The sequence below is a fragment of the Notolepis coatsorum genome (genome assembly GCF_963971535.1).
Source record: "Notolepis coatsorum genome assembly, chromosome: 6".
Taxonomy (NCBI): Eukaryota; Metazoa; Chordata; class Actinopteri; order Aulopiformes; family Paralepididae; genus Notolepis; species Notolepis coatsorum.
In genome coordinates this window covers 186,098,830-186,124,721 of record NC_140170.1, presented here as the reverse complement: position 1 = coordinate 186,124,721, position 25,892 = coordinate 186,098,830, and the positions used below count along the sequence as shown (strand labels likewise).

Sequence of the window (25,892 nt, the reverse complement as noted above, 5' to 3'; positions counted from 1 at the left end):
AGCCTATCTGACTTGCTCAAATAAAGTTCTTGGAAGATGTTCTGTGCTTGGAAAGTCTGCTTTTTCCGTTAATGCTCCTGACTCATGGAACGTCCTTCAATGCACTTTAAAGATCAATACTCTTCCGATATGCACAGTTCAAAACCATGATCACTAACTGCTGTCTGTTTTTAGATCATTTGCCCGGTTTTCCTCTTGTTGTATTACTACTTTTAATTTTGTCCATCTGTTGACTGATCATTGGAAATGAGGGCAGCCTCAATGGTTTTACAAGGACTAGATAATAATGATGATGATGATGATGATGATGATGATGATGATGATGATGATGATGATGATATGCCCCACCATCCAACTACTAAGTAACCAACCAACCAACTTTCCTGGAGTTGTGTTCCAAACAAATTGGCCCAATTTACAACCTTCATCTATCAAAAATATGGTTTATTTCATCTGATTGCTGAAAGGCTTCATCTCTCTCTCTTTCTTCTTTCTCTCTCTCTCTCTCTCTTGTCATCCTTGTTGGGCGATTCCTTGTTGTCATCCATCTCCATCCTCCACGTGTTTGTCTCTAGCTTTCCAGTACTCTCTGCCCTCTGCATCTTTCTTTAGTACGTCCACTTACATTAGTGTGGGACGCCCTCGTGATCCATGCCCACGTGTTGCTCCACAGAACCAGTGTGTTGTTCTCTCACATCACCAGTGTTGTTAATAATAACTTGTTGATTTTTGTTTATTTGTTGATCAGATGCAAAAGAAATATGCTTATATTGTCCACCGGCCGCCCCGCTCTATATACATATCAGTATCGGACCTAAAAAAAACTGTACATTACAAAACAATCTCAATATGCATATTAGATCTAATACAATATATAATCACATGATAAATCATTAATTATTTCATACAATAGAAACACTCTTCTCAACACTATAACATTTCCATAATGAAGTGATCCAAATCACAGAGCCTCTACTGCGCAGGCGCACAGGGAAACAGGCACTACATAGACACCCCTGGGTTCATCACTCGGGTCCTTTCACTGAGCTGTGAGAACACTTTTTATTATTCATCATAACAGCAGTCACAATGAACAAACATGAAAATAATAACTAAAACAGACAACAATATGTATTTAATTTTTTCTTCTTTTATTGCTTAAGCATGCTTTTGAAAACAGGCCCCGGTTTTTCAAAAGGAGGGAGTATTCAGTATTACATCTCTTGTATTGCATCATCTCTCTTCTCTGTGGACCCCGACACTGTAAGTATTCAGTATTACATCTCTTGTCCTGCATCATCTCTCTTCTCTGTGGACCCCGACACTGTAAGTATTTAGTATTACATCTCTTGTATTGCATCATCTCTCTTCTCTGTGGACCCCGACACTGTCCTGCATCCACTGCAGTTGGAGCTAAGTGAGATGCAATGCATCGAAAGTTGCGAGGCCGACAGCAGCCTCTCTCACTTCTGGACTTTTACCGACAGCTGGATAAAGGTAAATAAATACCCAGAAATGCGAACATTTGCAAAGAGAATGCTGAGCTTGTTCGGCTCTAGATATATTTGTGAGCAGACATTCTCTGTTATGAACTTGAACAAGAGGCGAGTGAGGTCCAGACTAACTGACTCCCACCCATGCTCGATATTTTACGCATCTCAACCACTGCTCTCAAACCAGACCTTGCATGTACTGCAGTCCAGATCTCAGTTTCACCTCTCATTAGTTTCAGTAAGTTGCTTGTCTCTTGTCTTGCTCATGCCAAATTGATCATTTTTTGTTTCTGCGTGATATGAGTGAGTAAAATGAAGCCTGTATGCGTATGTCATATATGTTATGATGAATTGAAAATGGGGGACACTGATGTAAACAAGATGAAAGTCTTTCTCTGGTCTGCATCCCCTTAACAATTGTATACTATTGAGCTGTACTGTACTGTACCCATTCTGCAATCTGTTAATACAGTTTTCAATCAATCAATCAATCAATCAATCAATCAATCAATCAATCAATCAATGGGATGTTTCTCAGCTTCACAGAACTGGATCCCTATGTGTACAATTCTCTCTTGGTCTAGACGTGGGTGAGATGAGAAAAACATTGTTCAGTAAGAGACCTACACCTGGTGTCTTGGCTACACAAAAAAGTATATTGTCATTGCACTGTAAATCTTGTAATCCAGTGGTTGTGACTTTGTTGTGTTCAAACAGTATGTGACATTTTTACATTTAAGTTTTTTATTTTTTATTTGATTAACCTGGGTAGACAGGGTATTTCCCAGATTATTCCTTGTTCGTTGTGTTGTCTCATTCCAAAGGAAAAAGAAAGGCTATTTATTACAAATTAAAATACCTTGCACATCTGATTACATTTGGTAACGTGCAAAAAGGCTGAGTTATTTGTGTTTTGTTCACAGCACACCTGACAAAAGACTATTGATTTGATATTGATGATAGTTAAATAAAATTGTTGAAATGCGATGCATTTGTATGTGACTTTATTATGGTCCGAAAGTACATTAAGATAGATGTAGTTAGCCCTTGGGTGTTTTCATATTTTCTAAATGGGCCCCCATTGAAAATAGTTTGGACACCCCTGACCTACCTGAATGCACGTGGCTGATTGGAGCGAGTTATGATTTCCCCCTACTCCCGGGAATGAACTATGATTTCCCTGTACTTACCTGGAACCGCACGTTGAGTTAATGTGACTTATTGGAGCGAGTTATGATTTTTCCCCTACTCACCTGACTTCCCTGTACTTACCTGGAACCTCACGTTGTATTGTTTATCCCCCCCCCCCCCTGTGACTTTACATTTCCAGCCAATTTGATTTATGTAAATACCTTTATTGTGAATAAACAAGCCTGTTTGGCTTACACACGTGTCTCCTGAGTTTAATTTGGTTCAGTCACCACAACTCATTTATAAAAATTATATTTTGTTATCATATGAACACACACGTATTTATTTCATATGACTTAATTCAGTTTGAACCAGTTACACACTGCTGTGCTTAAATAACCTAATACACTTTTAGCAATTCTACTTCTCAGTGATTAGAGTACTATAAGTGAGGTACACGGAGAATGTGCAAATATACAATACATTCACCATACACTACACAAGACCAATGCTGCAGACTGATGAAATTATTATTTATTTCTCTCCATATACCCAAATAGAATAGAATAGAAATACTTTTATTATCCCGTGGGAAATTTGACACTGCAAATCGCTCAACATTTAAACATTTAGACGGGACGGGTCACGAATTAGAATAATAACACAAATCAGTCAACATGTCAACATGGAGAATCACAACAAAACATGTCCCAGTTTTCACGCTACTACAGTAGTGTGCATAACACTGTAAGCTCAGCAAATATCAGGCACATATCAAATAAATACAGGTTACAATTACAGTAAAGAAATATATATATATACAGTATATAAATAAATAAAAAACTGCTTCTGGTTTTCCTCTTCCTCCACAACCGTGTCTACCTCTGGCACGGCCTCCGCCTCTTCCTCCTCCTCCTCCGTAGATCCCCCCTCTCACCCTCCTTCCATTTTGGTTACAGTCAGGTGAACTCACCTGCTGCATTTTTATAGTGCGTAAACCTGACGGGTGTGCCTCCAATAAGCAATCATGTGTTTGTGCACCTGGTGACTGTTTAACCAATTGGCTCATGTGTGTGGTAATTTGTCAGTGCTTTGGAATAGCAAGGAAGTGACATCATGTGAGCATTTTATTTCAACCAAAAATGCTTAAACAATCAAGTCAAGTCAAGTCAAGAGTTTTATTTGTCACGGCATACAAGTATACAATGAAATGCGGGGGGTCTTGCCCGCAACGATGTGCATAATACAATAGTAATATATAATAAGAATCCAATAGAACGACATTGTGCAATAAAACAAGTAAACAAAGTAGGGCATATGGGTATCTGTACATGAGTTATTTACAGAGCATGGTAGGACATGCTAGGTCCTGTGGTAGTGCAGTACACTGGTCAGGATATGACTGGTCCTTCTCTCCTGTGGTCCTCAGAGAGGGTTCTGTGTGCTGTGTTTGGGTCCAGCCTGAGCTAAATTCTGATGGAGACAGACACACACACACACACACACACACACACACACACACGTTACTTTTACAATCCGAAATTGAAACATAAACAACAGGCCTAAAATAAACAGGTGAAAAACAGGTGAAGCGGTGATCAGTGTGACTCTGTGGTAACCACGGCAACTCTTACACATATATTATCTAACACACACACACACACACACATCTGATGGAGACACACACACCTCATGCTACGCTGTCCAGCAGATTGTGATTGACATATTATTTTATTATTAAACCAGCCCTATCTGTTCAATGGGAGATCACATGATTATTTTGTACTCATATATTCTCTTATCGTGTGATGCAGCTGGATTCAGGAGATCATAAGATGCTGTGTAACAAACCATCTGGCGCATCAGGTTATATAATCTCCTGTTTACCAAAAATGTTTTTAATTAAGTTGTATAGTGGCTTTGTATGGGGGATATGTGTTGCCGGATTGGATGGAGAAATCGTCCCCTTTATACACAACGTTTCATTATTCCTGCACAACCTGGCAACCCAGAGTAAAAATCTCCTCGGTGCCTCTGTGCACAGTCAGCCTCTGATGACAAGGAATGAGGACTAAACTACCCAAATGAAAGATATTCCTGTAGGATTGAAGGCCCTTTTTCACAGCATAATGTTGGCAGGTATGGTATTAAAATGATGTCCAATAAAGAGCTGACCTGCATGATCACATGGCTTTGTTTAGAACGTTTGGTGCGCTTGGCAAAGTGAAAAGAAAAAATGCAACAATGTTGCAACTTCACCCCTGAATCTACCGAACTATAGGTGTGAAAGAGACCTTATGTGAAGAAGAAACAATCTCTTCTGAAAAAAAACCCTGAATCATCTCATGACCACAGGCTGCAAGGTCATCTCAACACACACACCCTATGTCAGCATTCACCACTGTAGGCAGAACCTGTCTGATTAAACTATTATTTGCATAATTACAAATAGAATTCCATTTAGAAAATGAGGTAATAGATAAAATATTCCAATGTACACTAAATCTATTATTGTTGACCAGAACAATCTCCGCTCTGTGGAAATTACTTTGTAATCTGGTCGTTTTTTATATTTAAAACCACTGTTCAATGTATTGGTCCAGAGATAAACAATACATACCCGAGTTTGTCCAGTCCAAGAGACAACAGCTTCTCTCTTGAGTCTCCTGAGATATTGTCACGCAGGTCCAACTCTCTCAGACTGGAGGACTTGGAGCTGAGAACTGAGGCCAGATCTTCACAGCAGCTCCCTGAGAGGCCACAGTCACGCAGCCTGAATGAAGATGGATGGGAAGGAAACCAGAAACATTTAATTTGTATTTATTTAAACAGGGAAACATTTTAAATTAAGAAAATTAAAATAAAGTGGTAGCAATAATACTTAATAGAAACATTTTCCTGGAAAATAAAAGAGGGGAAAGTAGATGAATATGAATGAACTTTCATTAACAACCACAATATGAGGTTGTGTGAATTAGGAATTAATTACACCCGTGCACACAGTGTGAGGAAGCATTGTGTACCAGCCAGTGAGCATACTTAGGCCCTATACTCAGGAGGCCCGCCCAGGTTTTAGGTTTACAAATGCCTTTATGTAATAATTTGTTCTTATATAGTGTTGTAAAATATATAGATTTTTCAATATATATTGATCATAATTTTTTTAAGACCTAATCTAACATATGAAAAGAAATATGTTTAAGAGTGAGAGTAAGAGTGAGAGAGAGTGAGAGAGAGTGAGAGATTAAGAGTGAGAGAGAGTGAGAGATTAAGAGTGATAGATTAAGAGTGAGAGAGAGTGAGAGATTAAGAGTGAGAGATTAAGAGTGAGAGATTAAGAGTGAGAGATAGTGAGAGATTAAGAGTGAGAGATTAAGAGTGAGAGAGAGTGAGAGATTAAGAGTGATAGATTAAGCGTGAGAGAGAGTGAGAGAGTAAGAGTGAGAGAGAGTGAGAGATTAAGAGTGATAGATTAGGAGTGAGAGAGAGTGAGAGAGTAAGAGTGAGAGAGAGTGAGAGAGTAAGAGTGATAGATTAAGAGTGAGAGAGTAAGAGAGAGATTAAGAGTGAGAGAGAGTGAGAGAGTAAGAGTGAGTGAGAGAGTAAGAGTGATAGATTAAGAGTGATAGATTAAGAGTGAGAGATTAAGAGAGAGTGAGAGAGTAAGAGTGAGAGATTAAGAGTGAGAGAGAGGGAGAGATTAAGAGTGAGAGATTAAGAGTGAGAGAGAGTGAGAGATTAAGAGTGAGAGATTAAGAGTGAGAGATTAAGAGTGAGAGAGAGTGAGAGATTAAGAGTGAGAGAGAGTGAGAGAGTAAGAGTGAGATATTAAGAGTGAGAGAGAGTGAGAGATTAAGAGTGAGAGATTAAGAGTGAGAGAGAGTGATAGATTAAGAGTGAGAGCTTAAGAGTGAGATAGAGTGAGAGAGTAAGAGTGAGAGATTAAGAGTGAGAGAGAGTGAGAGATTAAGAGTGAGAGATTAAGAGTGAGAGAGAGTGATAGATTAAGAGTGAGAGAGAGTGAGAGAGTAAGAGTGATAGATTAAGAGTGAGAGATAGTGAGAGAGTAAGAGTGAGAGAGTGAGAGAGTAAGAGTGAGAGAGAGTGAGAGATTAAGAGTGAGAGATTAAGAGTGAGAGAGAGTGAGTAAGAGTGAGAGAGAGAGTAAGAGTGAGAGAGAGTGAGAGAGTAAGAGTGAGAGATTAAGAGTGAGAGAGAGTGAGACAGGCGTGCAGTGAGACAGGCGAGCAGTGAGACAGGCGAGCAGTGAGACAGGTGTGCAGTGAGACAGGTGTGCAGTGAGACAGGGAGCAGTGAGACAGGTGTGCAGTGAGACAGGCGAGCAGTGAGACAGTTGTGCAGTGAGACAGGTGAGCAGTGAGACAGGTGTGCAGTGAGACAGGCGAGCAGTGAGACAGGCGAGCAGTGAGACAGGTGTGTTGTGAGACAGGTGTGCAGTGAGACAGTTGTGCAGTGAGACAGGTGAGCAGTGAGACAGGTGTGCATTGAGACAGGCGAGTAGTGAGACAGGCGAGCAGTGAGACAGGTGTGTTGTGAGACAGGTGTGCAGTGAGACAGTTGTGCAGTGAGACAGGTGAGCAGTGAAACAGGTGTGCAGTGAGACAGGCGAGCAGTGAGACAGGTGTGCAGTGAGACAGGTGTGCAGTGAGACAGGGAGCAGTGAGACAGGTGTGCAGTGAGACAGGCGAGCAGTGAGACAGTTGTGCAGTGAGACAGGTGAGCAGTGAGACAGGTGTGCAGTGAGACAGGCGAGCAGTGAGACAGGCGAGCAGTGAGACAGGTGTGTTGTGAGACAGGTGTGCAGTGAGACAGTTGTGCAGTGAGACAGGTGAGCAGTGAGACAGGTGTGCATTGAGACAGGCGAGTAGTGAGACAGGCGAGCAGTGAGACAGGTGTGTTGTGAGACAGGTGTGCAGTGAGACAGTTGTGCAGTGAGACAGGTGAGCAGTGAAACAGGTGTGCAGTGAGACAGGCGAGCAGTGAGACAGGCGAGCAGTGAGACAGGTGTGCAGTGAAAGGGTTAACCCGCTGTCACGTGGCACTGAAAGGGTTAACCGTCTGTCGTGTGGTAGTGAAAGGGTTAACCCGCTGTAGCGCGGTAGTGAAAGGGTTAACCGTCTGTAATGTGGTAGTGAAAGGGTTAACCGTCTGTAATGTGGAAGTGAAAGGTTTAACCGTCTGTAATGTGGTAGTGAAAGGGTTAACCCGCTGTCACGTGGCAGTGAAAGGGTTAACCCGCTGTCACGTGGCAGTGAAAGGGTTAACCCGCTGTAGCGCGGTAGTGAAAGGGTTAACCGTCTGTAATGTGGTAGTGAAATGGTTAACCGTCTGTAATGTGGTAGTGAAAGGGTTAACCGTCTGTAATGTGGTAGTGAAAGGGTTAACCGTCTGTAATGTGGTAGTGAAAGGGTTAACCGTCTGTAATGTGGAAGTGAAAGGGTTAACCGTCTGTAATGTGGTAGTGAAAGGGTTAACCCGCTGTAGTGTGGCAGTGAAAGGGTTAACAGGCTGTCGCATGGCAGTGAAAGGGTTAACCGTCTGTAATGTGGTAGTGAAAGGGTTAACCCGCTGTCACGTGGCAGTGAACGGGTTAACCCGCTGTAGCGTGGTAGTGAAAGGGTTAACCGTCTGTAATGTGGTAGTGAAAGGGTTAACCATCTGTAATGTGGTAGTGAAAGGGTTAACCGTCTGTAATGTGGAAGTGAAAGGGTTAACCGTCTGTAATATGGTAGTGAAAGGGTTAACCCGCTGTAGCGTGGTAGTGAAAGGGTTAACCGTCTGTCGTGTGGTAGTGAAAGGGTTAACCCGCTGTAGCGCGGTAGTGAAAGGGTTAACCGTCTGTAATGTGGTAGTGAAAGGGTTAACCGTCTGTAATGTGGTAGTGAAAGGGTTAACCGTATGTAATGTGGAAGTGAAAGGGTTAACCGTCTGTAATGTGGTAGTGAAAGGGTTAACCCGCTGTAGCGTGGTAGTGAAAGGGTTAACCGTCTGTCGTGTGGTAGTGAAAGGGTTAACCCGCTATAGCGCGGTAGTGAAAGGGTTAACCGTCTGTAATGTGGTAGTGAAAGGGTTAACCGTCTGTAATGTGGTAGTGAAAGGGTTAACCGTCTGTAATGTGGTAGTGAAAGGGTTAACCGTCTGTAATGTGGTAGTGAAAGGGTTAACCGTCTGTAATGTGGAAGTGAAAGGGTTAACCGTCTGTAATGTGGAAGTGAAAGGGTTAACCGTCTGTCGTGTGGTAGTGAAAGGGTTAACCCGCTGTAGCGCGGTAGTGAAAGGGTTAACCGTCTGTAATGTGGTAGTGAAAGGGTTAACCGTCTGCAATGTGGAAGTGAAAGGGTTAACCGTCTGTAATGTGGTAGTGAAAGGGTTAACCGTCTGTAATGTGGTAGTGAAAGGGTTAACCGTCTGTAATGTGGTAGTGAAAGGGTTAACCGTCTGTAATGTGGAAGTGAAAGGGTTAACCGTCTGTCGTGTGGTAGTGAAAGGGTTAACCCGCTGTAGCGCGGTAGTGAAAGGGTTAACCGTCTGTAATGTGGTAGTGAAAGGGTTAACCGTCTGTAATGTGGAAGTGAAAGGGTTAACCGTCTGTAATGTGGTAGTGAAAGGGTTAACCGTCTGTAATGTGGTAGTGAAAGGGTTAACCCGCTGTCACGTGGCAGTGAAAGGGTTAAACCGCTGTCACGTGGCAGTGAAAGGGTTAACCCGCTGTAGCGTGGTAGTGAAAGGGTTAACCCGCTGTAGCGCGGTAGTGAAAGGGTTAACCGTCTGTAATGTGGTAGTGAAAGGGTTAACCGTCTGTAATGTGGTAGTGAAAGGGTTAACCGTCTGTAATGTGGTAGTGAAAGGGTTAACCGTCTGTAATGTGGTAGTGAAAGGGTTAACCGTCTGTAATGTGGAAGTGAAAGGGTTAACCGTCTGTAATGTGGTAGTGAAAGGGTTAACCCGCTGTAGTGTGGCAGTGAAAGGGTTAACAGGCTGTCGCATGGCAGTGAAAGGGTTAACCCGCTGTAGTGTGGCAGTGAAAGGGTTAACAGGCTGTCACATGGCAGTGAAAGGGTTAACCTTCTGTAGTGTGGTAGTGAAAGGGTTAACATGCTGTCGTGTGGCAGTGAAAGGGTTAACAGGCTGTCACATGGCAGTGAAAGGGTTAACCTTCTGTAGTGTGGTAGTGAAAGGGTTAACCCGCTGTAGTGTGGTAGTGAAAGGGTTAACCCGCTGTCGTGTGGTAGTGAAAGGTTACCGGTTCGATTGCCGCTCCTCCCGGGCAGCGTGTCCAAGTGTCCTTGAGCAAGACACTTAACCCCTAATTGCTCCCGATGAGCAGGTTGGCACCTTGCATGGTCGCCTCCGCCGTCGGTGTGTGAACGCCTGAGTGAATGGGTAAAATGTGAGGAACAAATTGTAAAGCGCTATATAAATGCAGCCATTTACACACACACGCACGCACGCACACACACACACGCACGCACGCACGCACATATGTTTTTTCTTATTGTAAAGCGCTATATAAATGCAGCCATTTACACACACACACACACGCACGCACGCACACACACACAGGATGTAAACAAGACGAAAGACTTTCTCTGGTCTGCATCCCCTTAACAATTGTATGTATTGAGCTGCAATATTATAGAATATCCATTCTGCAATCTGTAAATAAAGTTATCAATCAATCAATCAATCAATCAATCAATCAATCAATTTTTTTTTTCTACACTGGTTAAGCGTAGGCACTGTTCGAAGTTGGTTAAGGTTAGAGTTTGTCTTAGAGCGTGACGGCAAGTTCTTTCGACGGTTAAGCTTAGGCCTCATTCGAAGTTGTTAGTGGTTATTATTATTATTAGAGTTTGTGGGGGACCCCGATGTAAACAAGACCAAAGTCTGTCTCTGGTCTGCATCCCCGTAACAATTTTATGTATTGAGCCGTACTGTACTGTACCCATCCTGCAATCTGTTCATAAAGTTGATTTCATTAAATCAATCACTTAATCAACCATCACTTAAACAAGACCAAAGTCTGTCTCTGGTCTGCATCCCCGTAACAATTTTATGTATTGAGCCGTACTGTACTGTACCCATCCTGCAATCTGTTCATAAAGTTGATTTCATTAAATCAATCACTTAATCAACCATCACTTAATCAACCAATTTTTTTTTTTTTTTTTTTTTTTATTAAACAAAAAGGGCGGGAAAAATAAGGCAAATTAAACAGAGCCCAGCCCCATCACATTTAGATTTTTTTTTTTTTTTTGGTCCGGTTCCTTTAAGTTCCCATTGCATGCAGTTGACCAATGTACCAAAGTGAGTGATGATGATAGAGAGATACTCACTGTAGTCACTATATGATGACGTTCCAGTTCCACTCTGTTGAATCCTTGTCCACAGCCACAGGTTTAATGATGTAGGGTAAAACTGAAACATCACACAACAACATGTAATCAATAGTTAGTAGTAGCCTATCTATCAATTGTACATGCTGCAGCATTTATGTCTGGAATGGACTAGTAATGCAGACAGACAGACAGACAGACAGTGTGTGGGACATGTGCTGCTCTGCTCAGTCATCACATCAGTAATACTAGCCAACAGATCTAACCAACTACACAACAAAACGTGTTCATATCTCCTAAATAATCATCTGCAATCATAGATAACACTGTGGAGGACAAAAGTTTAGCCAAAATGACACTGAAAGGCACAAGATGTCGATAGATTGGACTGGATGGATTAGCTGCTGCTGGCTGAGAAGAACAGGCTATGCTTGAGGGAGCCAGGTGAACTTCACTTCCTGTTTACATGTCTGTCACTGACACCACCTCACTTCCTCCTCCTCCTGTCACATCCTCTGGGATTCTTAAAGTGACGTCACCAACACAATATATTGCTTAGAAAATAATGATGATGATGATGATGATGATGATGATGATGATGATGATGATGATGATGATGATGGTGATGATATGCCCCACCATCCAACTACTAAGTAACCAACCAACCAACTTTCCTGGAGTTGTGTTCCAAACAAATTGGCCCAATTTACAACCTTCATCTATCAAAAATATGGTTTATTTCATCTGATTGCTGAAAGGCTTCATCTCTCTCTCTTTCTTCTCTCTCTCTCTCTCTCTCTTGTCATCCTTGTTGGGCGATTCCTTGTTGTCATCCATCTCCATCCTCCACGTGTTTGTCTCTAGCTTTCCAGTACTCTCTGCCCTCTGCATCTTTCTTTAGTACGTCCACTTACATTAGTGTGGGACGCCCTCGTGATCCATGCCCACGTGTTGCTCCACAGAACCAGTGTGTTGTTCTCTCACATCACCAGTGTTGTTAATAATAACTTGTTGATTTTTGTTTATTTGTTGATCAGATGCAAAAGAAATATGCTTATATTGTCCACCGGCCGCCCCGCTCTATATACATATCAGTATCGGACCTAAAAAAAACTGTACATTACAAAACAATCTCAATATGCATATTAGATCTAATACAATATATAATCACATGATAAATCATTAATTATTTCATACAATAGAAACACTCTTCTCAACACTATAACATTTCCATAATGAAGTGATCCAAATCACAGAGCCTCTACTGCGCAGGCGCACAGGGAAACAGGCACTACATAGACACCCCTGGGTTCATCACTCGGGTCCTTTCACTGAGCTGTGAGAACACTTTTTATTATTCATCATAACAGCAGTCACAATGAACAAACATGAAAATAATAACTAAAACAGACAAAAATATGTATTTAATTTTTTTTCTTTTATTGCTTAAGCATGCTTTTGAAAACAGGCCCCGGTTTTTCAAAAGGAGGGAGTATTCAGTATTACATCTCTTGTATTGCATCATCTCTCTTCTCTGTGGACCCCGACACTGTAAGTATTCAGTATTACATCTCTTGTATTGCATCATCTCTCTTCTCTGTGGCCCCCGACACTGTAAGTATTCAGTATTACATCTCTTGTATTGCATCATCTCTCTTCTCTGTGGACCCCGACACTGTAAGTATTCAGTATTACATCTCTTGTATTGCATCATCTCTCTTCTCTGTGGACCCCGACACTGTAAGTATTCAGTATTACATCTCTTGTATTGCATCATCTCTCTTCTCTGTGGACCCCGACACTGCAATGCATCGAAAGTTGCGAGGCCGACAGCAGCCTCTCTCACTTCTGGACTTTTACCGACAGCTGGATAAAGGTAAATAAATACCCAGAAATGCGAACATTTGCAAAGAGAATGCTGAGCTTGTTGGGCTCTACATATATTTGTGAGCAGACATTCTCTGTTATGAACTTGAACAAGAGGCGAGTGAGGTCCAGACTAACTGACTCCCACCCATGCTCGATATTTTACGCATCTCAACCACTGCTCTCAAACCAGACCTTGCATGTACTGCAGTCCAGATCTCAGTTTCACCTCTCATTAGTTTCAGTAAGTTGCTTGTCTCTTGTCTTGCTCATGCCAAATTGATCATTTTTTGTTTCTGCGTGATATGAGTGAGTAAAATGAAGCCTGTATGCGTATGTCATATATGTTATGATGAATTGAAAATGGGGGACACTGATGTAAACAAGACGAAAGTCTTTCTCTGGTCTGCATCCCCTTAACAATTGTATACTATTGAGCTGTACTGTACTGTACCCATTCTGCAATCTGTTAATACAGTTTTCAATCAATCAATCAATCAATGGGATGTTTCTCAGCTTCACAGAACTGGATCCCTATGTGTACAATTCTCTCTTGGTGGTGCGTCTAGACGTGGGTGAGATGAGAAAAACATTGTTCAGTAAGAGACCTACACCTGGTGTCTTGGCTACACAAAAAAGTATATTGTCATTGCACTGTAAATCTTGTAATCCAGTGGTTGTGGCTTTGTTGTGTTCAAACAGTATATGTGACATTTTTACATTTAAGTTTTTTATTTTTTATTTGATTAACCTGGGTAGACGGGGTATTTCCCAGATTATTCCTTGTTCGTTGTGTTGTCTCATTCCAAAGGAAAAAGAAAGGCTATTTATTACAAATTAAAATACCTTGCACATCTGATTACATTTGGTAACGTGCAAAAAGGCTGAGTTATTTGTGTTTTGTTCACAGCACACCTGACAAAAGACTATTGATTTGATATTGATGATAGTTAAATAAAATTGTTGAAATGCGATGCATTTGTATGTGACTTTATTATGGTCCGAAAGTACATTAAGATAGATGTAGTTAGCCCTTGGGTGTTTTCATATTTTCTAATTGGGCCCCCATTGAAAATAGTTTGGACACCCCTGACCTACCTGAATGCACGTGGCTGATTGGAGCGAGTTATGATTTCCCCCTACTCCCGGGAATGAACTATGACTTCCCTGTACTTACCTGGAACCTCACGTTGTATTGTTTATCTCCCAACCCCCCCCTGTGACTTTACATTTCCAGCCAATTTGATTTATGTAAATACCTTTATTGTGAATAAACAAGCCTGTTTGGCTTACACACGTGTCTCCTGAGTTTAATTTGGTTCAGTCACCACAACTCATTTATAAAAATTATATTTTGTTATCATATGAACACACACGTATTTATTTCATATGACTTAATTCAGTTTGAACCAGTTACACACTGCTGTGCTTAAATAACCCAATACACTTTTAGCAATTCTACTTCTCAGTGATTAGAGTACTATAAGTGAGGTACACGGAGAATGTGCAAATATACAATACATTCACCATACACTACACAAGACCAATGCTGCAGACTGATGAAATTATTATTTATTTCTCTCCATATACCCAAATAGAATAGAATAGAAATACTTTTATTATCCCGTGGGAAATTTGACACTGCAAATCGCTCAACATTTAAACGGGACGGGTCACGAATTAGAATAATAACACAAATCAGTCAACATGTCAACATGGAGAATCACAACAAAACATGTCCCAGTTTTCACGCTACTACAGTAGTGTGCATAACACTGTAAGCTCAGCAAATATCAGGCACATATCAAATAAATACAGGTTACAATTACAGTAAAGAAATATATATATACAGTATATAAATAAATAAAAAACTGCTTCTGGTTTTCCTCTTCCTCCACAACCGTGTCTACCTCTGGCACGGCCTCCGCCTCTTCCTCCTCCTCCTCCGTAGATCCCCCCTCTCACCCTCCTTCCATTTTGGTTACAGTCAGGTGAACTCACCTGCTGCATTTTTATAGTGCGTAAACCTGACGGGTGTGCCTCCAATAAGCAATCATGTGTTTGTGCACCTGGTGACTGTTTAACCAATTGGCTCATGTGTGTGGTAATTTGTCAGTGCTTTGGAATAGCAAGGAAGTGACATCATGTGAGCATTTTATTTCAACCAAAAATGCTTAAACAATCAAGTCAAGTCAAGTCAAGAGTTTTATTTGTCACGGCATACAAGTATACAATGAAATGCGGGGGGTCTTGCCCGCAACGATGTGCATAATACAATAGTAATATATAATAGAATCCAATAGAACGACATTGTGCAATAAAACAAGTAAACAAAGTAGGGCATATGGGTATCTGTACATGAGTTATTTACAGAGCATGGTAGGACATGCTAGGTCCTGTGGTAGTGCAGTACACTGATCAGGATATGACTGGTCCTTCTCTCCTGTGGTCCTCAGAGAGGTTTCTGTGTGCTGTGTTTGGGTCCAGCCTGAGCTAAATTCTGATGGAGACAGACACACACACACACACACACACACACACACACACACACACACACACACACACACACACACACACGTTACTTTTACAATCCGAAATTGAAACATAAACAACAGGCCTAAAATAAACAGGTGAAAAACAGGTGAAGCGGTGATCAGTGTGACTCTGTGGTAGTGTGGTAACCACGGCAACTCTTACACATATATTATCTAACACACACACACACACACACACACATCTGATGGAGACACACACACCTCATGCTACGCTGTCCAGCAGATTGTGATTGACATATTATTTTATTATTAAACCAGCCATATCTGTTCAATGGGAGATCACATGATTATTTTGTACTCATATATTCTCTTATCGTGTGATGCAGCTGGATTCAGGAGATCATAAGATGCTGTGTAACAAACCATCTGGCGCATCAGGTTATATAATCTCCTGTTTACCAAAAATGTTTTTAATTAAGTTGTATAGTGGCTTTGTATGGGGGGGATATGTGTTGCCGGATTGGATGGAGAAATCGTCCCCTTTATACACAACGTTTCATTATTCCTGCACAACCTGGCAACCCAGAGTAAAAATCTCCTCGGTGCCTCTGTGCACAGTCAGCCTCTGATGAGAAGGAATGAGGACTAAACTACCCAAATGAAAGATATTCCTGTAGGATTGAAGCCCCTTTTTCACAGCATAATGTTGGCAGGTATGGGATTAAAATGATGTCCAATAAAGAGCTGACCTGCATGATCACATGGCTTTGTTTAGAACGTTTGGTGCGCTTGGCAAAGTGAAAAGAAAAAATGCAACAATGTTGCAACTTCACCCCTGAATCTACCGAACTATAGGTGTGAAAGAGACCTTATGTGAAGAAGAAACAATCTCTTCTGAAAAAAAACCCTGAATCATCTCATGACCACAGGCTGCAAGGTCATCTCAACACACACACCCTATGTCAGCATTCAGCACTGTAGGCAGAACCTGTCTGATTAAACTGTTATTTGCATAATTACAAATAGAATTCCATTTAGAAAATGAGGTAATAGATAAAATATTCCAATGTACACTAAATCTATTATTGTTGACCAGAACAATCTCCGCTCTGTGGAAATTACTTTGTAATCTGGTCGTTTTTTATATTTAAAACCACTGTTCAATGTATTGGTCCAGAGATAAACAATACATACCTGAGTTTGTCCAGTCCAAGAGACAACAGCTTCTCTCTTGAGTCTCCTGAGATATTGTCACTCAGGTCCAACTCTCTCAGACTAGAGGACTTGGAGCTGAGAACTGAGGCCAGCTCTTCACAGCAGCTCTCTGAGAGTTTACATTCACGCAGCCTGAATGAAGATGGATGGGAAGGAAACCAGAAACATTTAATTTGTATTTATTTAAACAGGGAAACATTTTAAATTAAGAAAATTAAAATAAAGTGGTAGCAATAATACTTAATAGAAACATTTTCCTGGAAAATAAAAGAGGGGAAAGTAGATGAACATGAATGAACTTTCATTAACAACCACAAAATGAGGTTGTGTGAATTAGGAATTAATTACACCCGTGCACACAGTGTGAGGAAGCATTGTGTACCAGCCAGTGAGCATACTTAGGCCCTATACTCAGGAGGCCCGCCCAGGTTTTAGGTTTACAAATGCCTTTATGTAATAATTTTTTCTTATATAGTGTTGTAAAAAATATAGATTTTTCAATATTGATAATTATTTTTTTAAGACCTAATCTAACATATGAAAAGAAATATGTTTAAACAGTGATATTTCTCTGAAAGTATTAGAGAAGCTGAGACGTTCAGCACACAATGAAAACAACACACTCACAGCCTATAACCCTACCAGCTGTATTTGAACATCAAAGAAAGTGATGTATATGAAGCTAATAAATAAAAAAAAGGCCTCATGGTATCGAATATCAATATTTTCCCAGTAATATTTAGACATTCCAGCATCGTAACAACACCAATACATATTGAATATATTTTTTTGTTTTTAGAAAATGAACCAGTATACAATATTCTGTTTGATTTGTTTTGAGTAAAATGTGGCTTCATATAATACTGACCTGAGAGTCTCCAGTGTACAGTGTGGACTCTTCAGTCCAGCAGAGAGCAGCTCCACTCCTGAATCATGGAGCTTGTTCCTACTCAGGTCCAACTCTCTCAGACTGGAGGACTTGGAGCTGAGAACTGAGGCCAGATCTTCACAGCATCTCTCTGAGAGTTCACAGCCGAACAGCCTGAATGAAGATGGATGGGAAGGTAACCAGAAACATTTAATTTGTATTTATTTAAACAGGGAAACATTTTAAATTAAGAAAATTAAAATAAAGTGGTAGCAATAATACTTAATAGAAACATTTTCCTGGAAAATAAAAGAGGGGAAAGTAGATGAACATGAATGAACTTTCATTAACAACCACAAAATGAGGTTGTGTGAATAAGGAATTAATTACACCCGTGCACACAGTGTGAGGAAGCATTGTGTACCAGCCAGTGAGCATACTTAGGCCCTATACTCAGGAGGCCCGCCCAGGTTTTAGGTTTACAAATGCCTTTATGTAATAATTTGTTCTTATATAGTGTTGTAAAATATATAGATTTTTCAATATTGATAATAATTTTTTTAAGACCTAATCTAACATATGAAAAGAAATATGTTTAAACAGTGATATTTCTCTGAAATTATTAGAGAAGCTGAGACGTTCAGCACACAATGAAAACAACACACTCACAGCCTATAACCCTACCAGCTGTATTTGAACATCAAAATAAGATGACAATGTATATGAAGCTAAGAAACTGAACAAGGCCCTGTGGTATCGAAAATGGGATCAAATATTAATATTTTTCAAGGAATCAAAGGTATCAAAGTTAGAGCTGGTTTTGGATGTTTACAGATAACTTTATTTAATAATGCACTCATTTATATATATATATTAGTGCTGTCCAAACAAAATTCAATACATATGGATACTGAATATTTGAAACGGTTTCAATACTAATTTGCCGCATTATGGAGCAGTTGCCTCAAATAAAGTAATGTGTATGAAGCTAATAAATTGAAAAGGGCCTCATGGTATCGAAAATCAATATTTTTTAAACGAATATTTAGACATTCCAGCATCGTAACAACAATATGTATTGTATATTTTGTTTTGTTTGTTATGTTTAAAAAGAATAGTGATATTTCGCTTGTAGAATTAGAGAAGCTGAGAAGTTCAGCACACAATGAAAACAACACACTCACAGCCTATAACCCTACCAGCTGTATTTGAACAACAAAGAAAGTGATGTATATGAAGCTAATAAATTAAAAAGGGCCTCATGTTATCGAATATCAATATTTTCCCAGGAATATTTACACATTCCAGCATCGTAACAACACCAATATATTGTATATTTTGTTTTGTTTTTAGAAAATGAACCAGTATACAATATTCTGTTTGATTTGTTTTGAGTAAAATGTGGCTTCATATAAGACTGACCTGAGAGTCTCCAGTGTACAGTGTGGACTCTTCAGTCCAGCAGAGAGCAGCTTCACTCCTGAATCATGGAGGTCGTCGTTGCCACCCAGGTCCAACTCTCTCAGACTGGAGGACTTGGAGCTGAGAACTGAGGCCAGATCTTCACAGCAGCTCTTTGAGAGGTTACAGCGCTTCAGCCTGAATGAAGATGGATGGGAAGGTAACCAGAAACATTTAATTTGTATTTATTTAAACAGGGAAACATGTAAAATAAAGAAAATTAAAATAAAGTGGTAGCAATAATACTTAATAGAAACATTTTCCTGGAAAATAAAAGAGGGGAAAGTAGATGAACATGAATGAACTTTCATTAACAACCACAATATGAGGTTGTGTGAATTAGGAATTAATTACACCCGTGCACACAGTGTGAGGAAGCATTGTGTACCAGCCAGTGAGCATACTTAGGCCCTATACTCAGGAGGCCCGCCCAGGTTTTAGGTTTACAAATGCCTTTATGTAATAATTTGTTCTTATATAGTGTTGTAAAATATATAGATTTTTCAATATTGATAATATTTTTTTTAAGACCTAATCTAACATATGAAAAGAAATATGTTTAGACAGTGATATTTCTCTGAAAGTATTAGAGAAGCTGAGACGTTCAGCACACAATGAAAACAACACACTCACAGCCTATAACCCTACCAGCTGTATTTGAACATCAAAGAAAGTGATGTATGTAAGGGATAATGTATAGCTACGAGGTCATTGTCGCAAAATAATTGACCGACACAGAGTTTAAAATACCGAGCCGCCTCTGCGAGGTGTTCTAAACGCAGTGAAGGTCAATTATTTTGCGACAATGATCGAGTAGGCTATACATTATCCCGCTTATTACATGGCTAACTTACTAACAATATACCTCATTCATTTTACATCGACTCGCAACACTGGTTCTGGCTGCGCTCGTCGCTCCGCCCCCCAGCAGCTTCCCCGGCAGCCGGCAGTGTCTGATTGCACTGATGTCAGTGGGCTTGATTGCGAACAGCTGCGCACAGCGGTCATTATTGCTCGGCAGAGGTCCGTTATCGGGTAATATCGGACCTCTGACGCGCGCTATTGACCAATCACAAGCAAGCATTTCGGCGAATGTGAAAACGCCATGTAATAAATGAAGCTAATAAATTAAAAAGGGCCTCATGGTATCGAATATCAATATTTTCCCAGGAATATTTAGACATTCCAGCATCGTAACAACACCAATACATATTGTATATTTTGTTTTGTTTTTAGAAAATGAACCAGTATACAATATTCTGTTTGATTTGTTTTGAGTAAAATGTGGCTTCATATAATACTGACCTGAGAGTCTCCAGTTTACAGTGTGGACTCTTCAGTCCAGCAGAGAGCAGCTTCACTCCTGAATCATGGAGGTTGTTCCTACCCAGGTCCAACTCTCTCAGACTGGAGGACTTGGAGCTGAGAACTGAGGCCAGATCTTCACAGCAGCTCTCTGAGAGTTCACAGCCGAACAGCCTGAATGAAGATGGATGGGAAGGAAACCAGAAACATTTAATTTGTATTTATTTAAACAGGGAAACATTTTAAATTAAGAAAATTTAAATAAAGTGGTAGCAATAATACTTAATAGAAACATTTTCCTGGAAAATAAAAGAGGGGAAAGTAGATGAACATGAATGAACTTTCATTAACAACCACAATATGAGGTTGTGTGAATTAGGAATTAATTACACCCGTGCACACAGTGTGAGGAAGCATTGTGTACCAGCCAGTGAGCATACTTAGGCCCTATACTCAGGAGGCCCGCCCAGGTTTTAGGTTTACAAATGCCTTTATGTAATAATTTGTTCTTATATAGTGTTGTAAAATATATAGATTTTTCAATATATATTGATAATAATTTTTTTAAGACCTAATCTAACATATGAAAAGAAATATGTTTAAAAAGAATAGTGATATTTCTCTGAAAGTATTAGAGAAGCTGAGACGTTCAGCACACAATGAAAACAACACACTCACAGCCTATAACCCTACCAGCTGTATTTGAACATCAAAGAAAGTGATGTATATGAAGCTAATAAATTAAAAAAGGCCTCATGGTATCGAATATCAATATTTTCCCAGGAATATTTAGACATTCCAGCATCGTAACAACACCAATACATATGGTATATATTTTTTTGTTTTTAGAAAATGAACCAGTATACAATATTCTGTTTGATTTGTTTTGAGTAAAATGTGGCTTCATATAAGACTGACCCGAGAGTCTCCAGTGTACAGTGTGGACTCTTCAGTCCAGCAGAGAGCAGCTTCACTCCTGAATCATGGAGGTCGTCGTTGAAACCCAGGTCCAACTCTCTCAGACTGGAGGACTTGGAGCTGAGAACTGAGGCCAGAGCTTCACAGCAGCTCTCTGAGAGTTTACAGTAACCCAGCCTGAATGAAGATGGATGGGAAGGTAACCAGAAACATTTAATTTGTATTTATTTAAACAGGGAAACATTTTAAATTAAGAAAATTAAAATAAAGTGGTAGCAATAATACTTAATAGAAACATTTTCCTGGAAAATAAAAGAGGGGAAAGTAGATGAATATGAATGAACTTTCATTAACAACCACAATATGAGGTTGTGTGAATTAGGAATTAATTACACCCGTGCACACAGTGTGAGGAAGCATTGTGTACCAGCCAGTGAGCATACTTAGGCCCTATACTCAGGAGGCCCGCCCAGGTTTTAGGTTTACAAATGCCTTTATGTAATAATTTGTTCTTATATAGTGTTGTAAAATATATAGATTTTTCAATATTGATAATTATTTTTTTAAGACCTAATCTAACATATGAAAAGAAATATGTTTAAACAGTGATATTTCTCTGAAAGTATTAGAGAAGCTGAGACGTTCAGCACACAATGAAAACAACACACTCACAGCCTATAACCCTACCAGCTGTATTTGAACATCAAAGAAAGTGATGTATGTAAGGGATAATGTATAGCTACGAGGTCATTGTCGCAAAATAATTGACCGACACAGAGTTTAAAATACCGAGCCGCCTTGGCGAGGTGTTCTAAACGCAGTGAAGGTCAATTATTTTGCGACAATGATCGAGTATAGCTATACATTATCCCGCTTATTACATGGCTAACTTACTAACAATATACCTAATTCATTTTACATCGACTCGCAACACTGGTTCTGGCTCCGCTCGTCGCTCCGCCCCCCAGCAGCTTCCCCGGCAGCCGGCAGTGTCTGATTGCACTGATGTCAGTGGGCTTGATTTTGCGAACAGCTGCGCACAGCGGTCATTATTGCTCGGCAGAGGTCCGTTATCGGGTAATATCGGACCTCTGACGCGCGCTATTGACCAATCACAAGCAAGCATTTCGGCGAATGTGAAAACGCCATGCAATAAATGAAGCTAATAAATTAAAAAGGGCCTCATGGTATCGAATATCAATATTTTCCCAGTAATATTTAGACATTCCAGCATCGTAACAACACCAATACATATTGTATATATTTTTTTGTTTTTAGAAAATGAACCAGTATACAATATTCTGTTTGATTTGTTTTGAGTAAAATGTGGCTTCATATAAGACTGACCTGAGAGTCTCCAGTGTACAGTGTGGACTCTTCAGTCCAGCAGAGAGCAGCTTCACTCCTGAATCCTGGAGGTCGTAGTTGCCACTCAGGTCCAACTCTCTCAGACTGGAGGACTTGGAGCTGAGAACTGAGGCCAGATCTTCACAGCAGCTCTCTGAGAGTTTACAGTGACGCAGCCTGAATGAAGATGGATGGGAAGGTAACCAGAAACATTTAATTTGTATTTATTTAAACAGGGAAACATTTTAAATTAAGAAAATTAAAATAAAGTGGTAGCAATAATACTTAATAGAAACATTTATGGAAAATAAAAGAGGGGAAAGTAGATGAATATGAATGAACTTTCATTAACAACCACAATATGAGGTTGTGTGAATTAGGAATTAATTACACCCGTGCACACAGTGTGAGGAAGCATTGTGTACCAGCCAGTGAGCATACTTAGGCCCTATACTCAGGAGGCCCGTCCAGGTTTTAGGTTTACAAATGCCTTTATGTAATAATTTGTTCTTATATAGTGTTGTAAAATATATAGATTTTTCAATATATATTGATAATAATTTTTTTAAGACCTAATCTAACATATGAAAAGAAATATGTTTAAACAGTGATATTTCTCTGAAATTATTAGAGAAGCTGAGACGTTCAGCACACAATGAAAACAACACACTCACAGCCTATAACCCTACCAGCTGTATTTGAACATCAAAATAAGATGACAATGTATATGAAGCTAAGAAACTGAACAAGGCCCTGTGGTATCGAAAATGGGATCAAATATTAATATTTTTCAAGGAATCAAAGGTATCAAAGTTAGAGCTGGTTTTGGATGTTTACAGATAACTTTATTTAATAATGCACTCATTTATATATATATATTAGTGCTGTCCAAACAAAATTCAATACATATGGATACTGAATATTTGAAACGGTTTCAATACTAATTTGCCGCATTATGGAGCAGTTGCCTCAAATAAAGTAATGTGTATGAAGCTAATAAATTGAAAAGGGCCTCATGGTATCGAAAATCAATATTTTTTAAACGAATATTTAGACATTCCAGCATCGTAACAACAATATGTATTGTATATTTTGTTTTGTTTGTTATGTTTAAAAAGAATAGTGATATTTCGCTTGTAGAATTAGAGAAGCTGAGAAGTTCAGCACACAATGAAAACAACACACTCACAGCCTATAACCCTACCAGCTGTATTTGAACAACAAAGAAAGTGATGTATATGAAGCTAATAAATTAAAAAGGGCCTCATGTTATCGAATATCAATATTTTCCCAGGAATATTTACACATTCCAGCATCGTAACAACACCAATATATTGTATATTTTGTTTTGTTTTTAGAAAATGAACCAGTATACAATATTCTGTTTGATTTGTTTTGAGTAAAATGTGGCTTCATATAAGACTGACCTGAGAGTCTCCAGTGTACAGTGTGGACTCTTCAGTCCAGCAGAGAGCAGCTTCACTCCTGAATCATGGAGGGCGTTCTTACTCAGGTCCAACTCTCTCAGACTGGAGGACTTGGAGCTGAGAACTGAGGCCAGAGCTTCACAGCAGCTCTCTGAGAGGCCACAGTCACGCAGCCTGAATGAAGATGGATGGGAAGGAAACCAGAAACATTTAATTTGTATTTATTTAAACAGGGAAACATTTTAAATTAAGAAAATTAAAATAAAGTGGTAGCAATAATACTTAATAGAAACATTTTCCTGGCAAGACATGAATATAGACAATATATTATAATATAATATTAATTATATATGTTTTATTGGGACGGTTGGTGAATCCCAAAATCGGCCCGAAAAGGTCTCAAATGGCCCTAAGAGAAAGCCCTTTTTGTCGTAAGTCCTTGGAGAATGAGACCGGCATTGTTTCGCTGTACCAGCCAGTGAGCATACTTAGGCCCTATACTCAGGAGGCCCGCCCAGGTTGAAAAGAAATCCAAATTCCAATATATTTTTCTCAATCAAAACATGCAATTGTCATTTCATATTGCACACTGCAGCGCAGACCTTAAAGCTATGATATCTAGCTATTCAGCCCTATGTTTGACGTTTCCCTGTGACAACAAGTTACACTGTTTGTACAGTATGTGCAGTGAAAATCTGTGTGTATGCCACTCCCACCAACAGCCACACAGGCATTAGGAGACATGCTGTGAAAACCAAAATGGTAGAAGGAAGTATTTATATCCGCAAAAAATATGACTTAAATCAGTAGTGTGGGACCATTTTGGATATGAGCAGGAGGTTGTTGAAAATGGATAATGAATGCTAACAACGGGTCCAATGTGTCTAACATGCTTAAAATCCTCACCATCCCTGTTTGCCAAAGCCACTGTAAACCTACTGGATCTTAAGCTAACGTTAGTTGCTAACGTTAACTAAGATGGCCCCAAGACTAAAACCAACCCTGGAGACTCTCACAGCGTGACAGTCCTATGGCCGACTTTATTTAATTTTCATTTGAGTTGGATTTGCAACAATAAGACAATTCCATTGTCATCCAACCAGCCAATAAAAAGGTGGAGCTGTAGGTGTCCTTCACTACACTGAAGCCATGTGACAGCTGTCTGATACCAGTACATACAGGAAATCCAGCAACAGCCCCAGGACATTCACTCGCAACATCATCAAACCGGTTATTGATGAAGCTCTCAAATCTGGCCACATCAAAGGTTCTGCGACCACAGTTATCTTTTACATAAATCAGCAAAGGAGCCCAGTTTTGTATTTACTCCCAATATCAGAGCCATGAACAATGTACATTGAGTGCTCAGAACATTGAACTGTCCACACACAAGCACACATGAACACACACACGACACGCACACTGTGCACGCTCACACACGAGCAGCCACTTAACACTTTAACATGAGCGGGCACACACTCATGTCGCACACACGCACACTTATGGCCAAAGGAAAGGACACTTTAAATTAGAATAACAGGAACAGTGTATTGCACTACCAAAGCTAACTAGCATGTCACACATGCGCTGTAAATAACTATGTACAGATACCGAGATGTCACTCCATGTTACCTGCTATCTGTTACTGCACAATGTTGTTTCTTCTTTTGATTCTATTATATGTACCACTGTATTGCACATCGTTGCGGGCAAGACCACCCGCATTTCATTGTATACCTGTATGCCGTGACAATTAAAACTCTTGACTTGACTTGAAAAATGCACAGGAACAAAACACTGTGTCCTGGTCGCCCCACTGTGTCCAGCAATGACTCTGTTACTGTTCCAATATGTTGATCATTATAACCAACCATTACAACTTAAACTACCGTCCTACATCAATGACTCCCTGGTAGAACCACTATCCAAATGAGTTGATCACTTTATCCAACCATTCCTACATTAACTACCAATCCTACATGATTACCTGACTCCTCTGATTTCCTCTG

At 39.8% G+C, this 25,892-nt stretch overlaps 1 protein-coding gene and 1 long non-coding RNA gene across 2 annotated transcripts in view; both read right to left on the bottom strand.

The window, feature by feature from the left end:
- Positions 1–25,892, bottom strand: part of LOC311229893 (NACHT, LRR and PYD domains-containing protein 3-like) — a gene marked incomplete at both ends in the record, with an annotated part of 106,735 nt that overhangs the window by 68,374 nt on the left and 12,469 nt on the right. Inside the window, 6 exons of the mRNA XM_084315962.1 lie at positions 17,426–17,599; positions 18,848–19,024; positions 20,192–20,365; positions 21,110–21,286; positions 22,457–22,633; positions 23,884–24,057. Coding sequence (XP_084172088.1) covers positions 17,426–17,599; positions 18,848–19,024; positions 20,192–20,365; positions 21,110–21,286; positions 22,457–22,633; positions 23,884–24,057 — 1,053 coding nt within the window. The remainder of the gene's footprint in view (positions 1–17,425; positions 17,600–18,847; positions 19,025–20,191; positions 20,366–21,109; positions 21,287–22,456; positions 22,634–23,883; positions 24,058–25,892) is intronic.
- On the bottom strand, positions 3,784–5,394 carry LOC311230974. Its single transcript, XR_014619843.1, has 2 exons — positions 5,245–5,394; positions 3,784–4,097 (listed from the first exon to the last, which is right to left on the bottom strand). It is a non-coding gene; the product is annotated as an uncharacterized lncRNA (long non-coding RNA).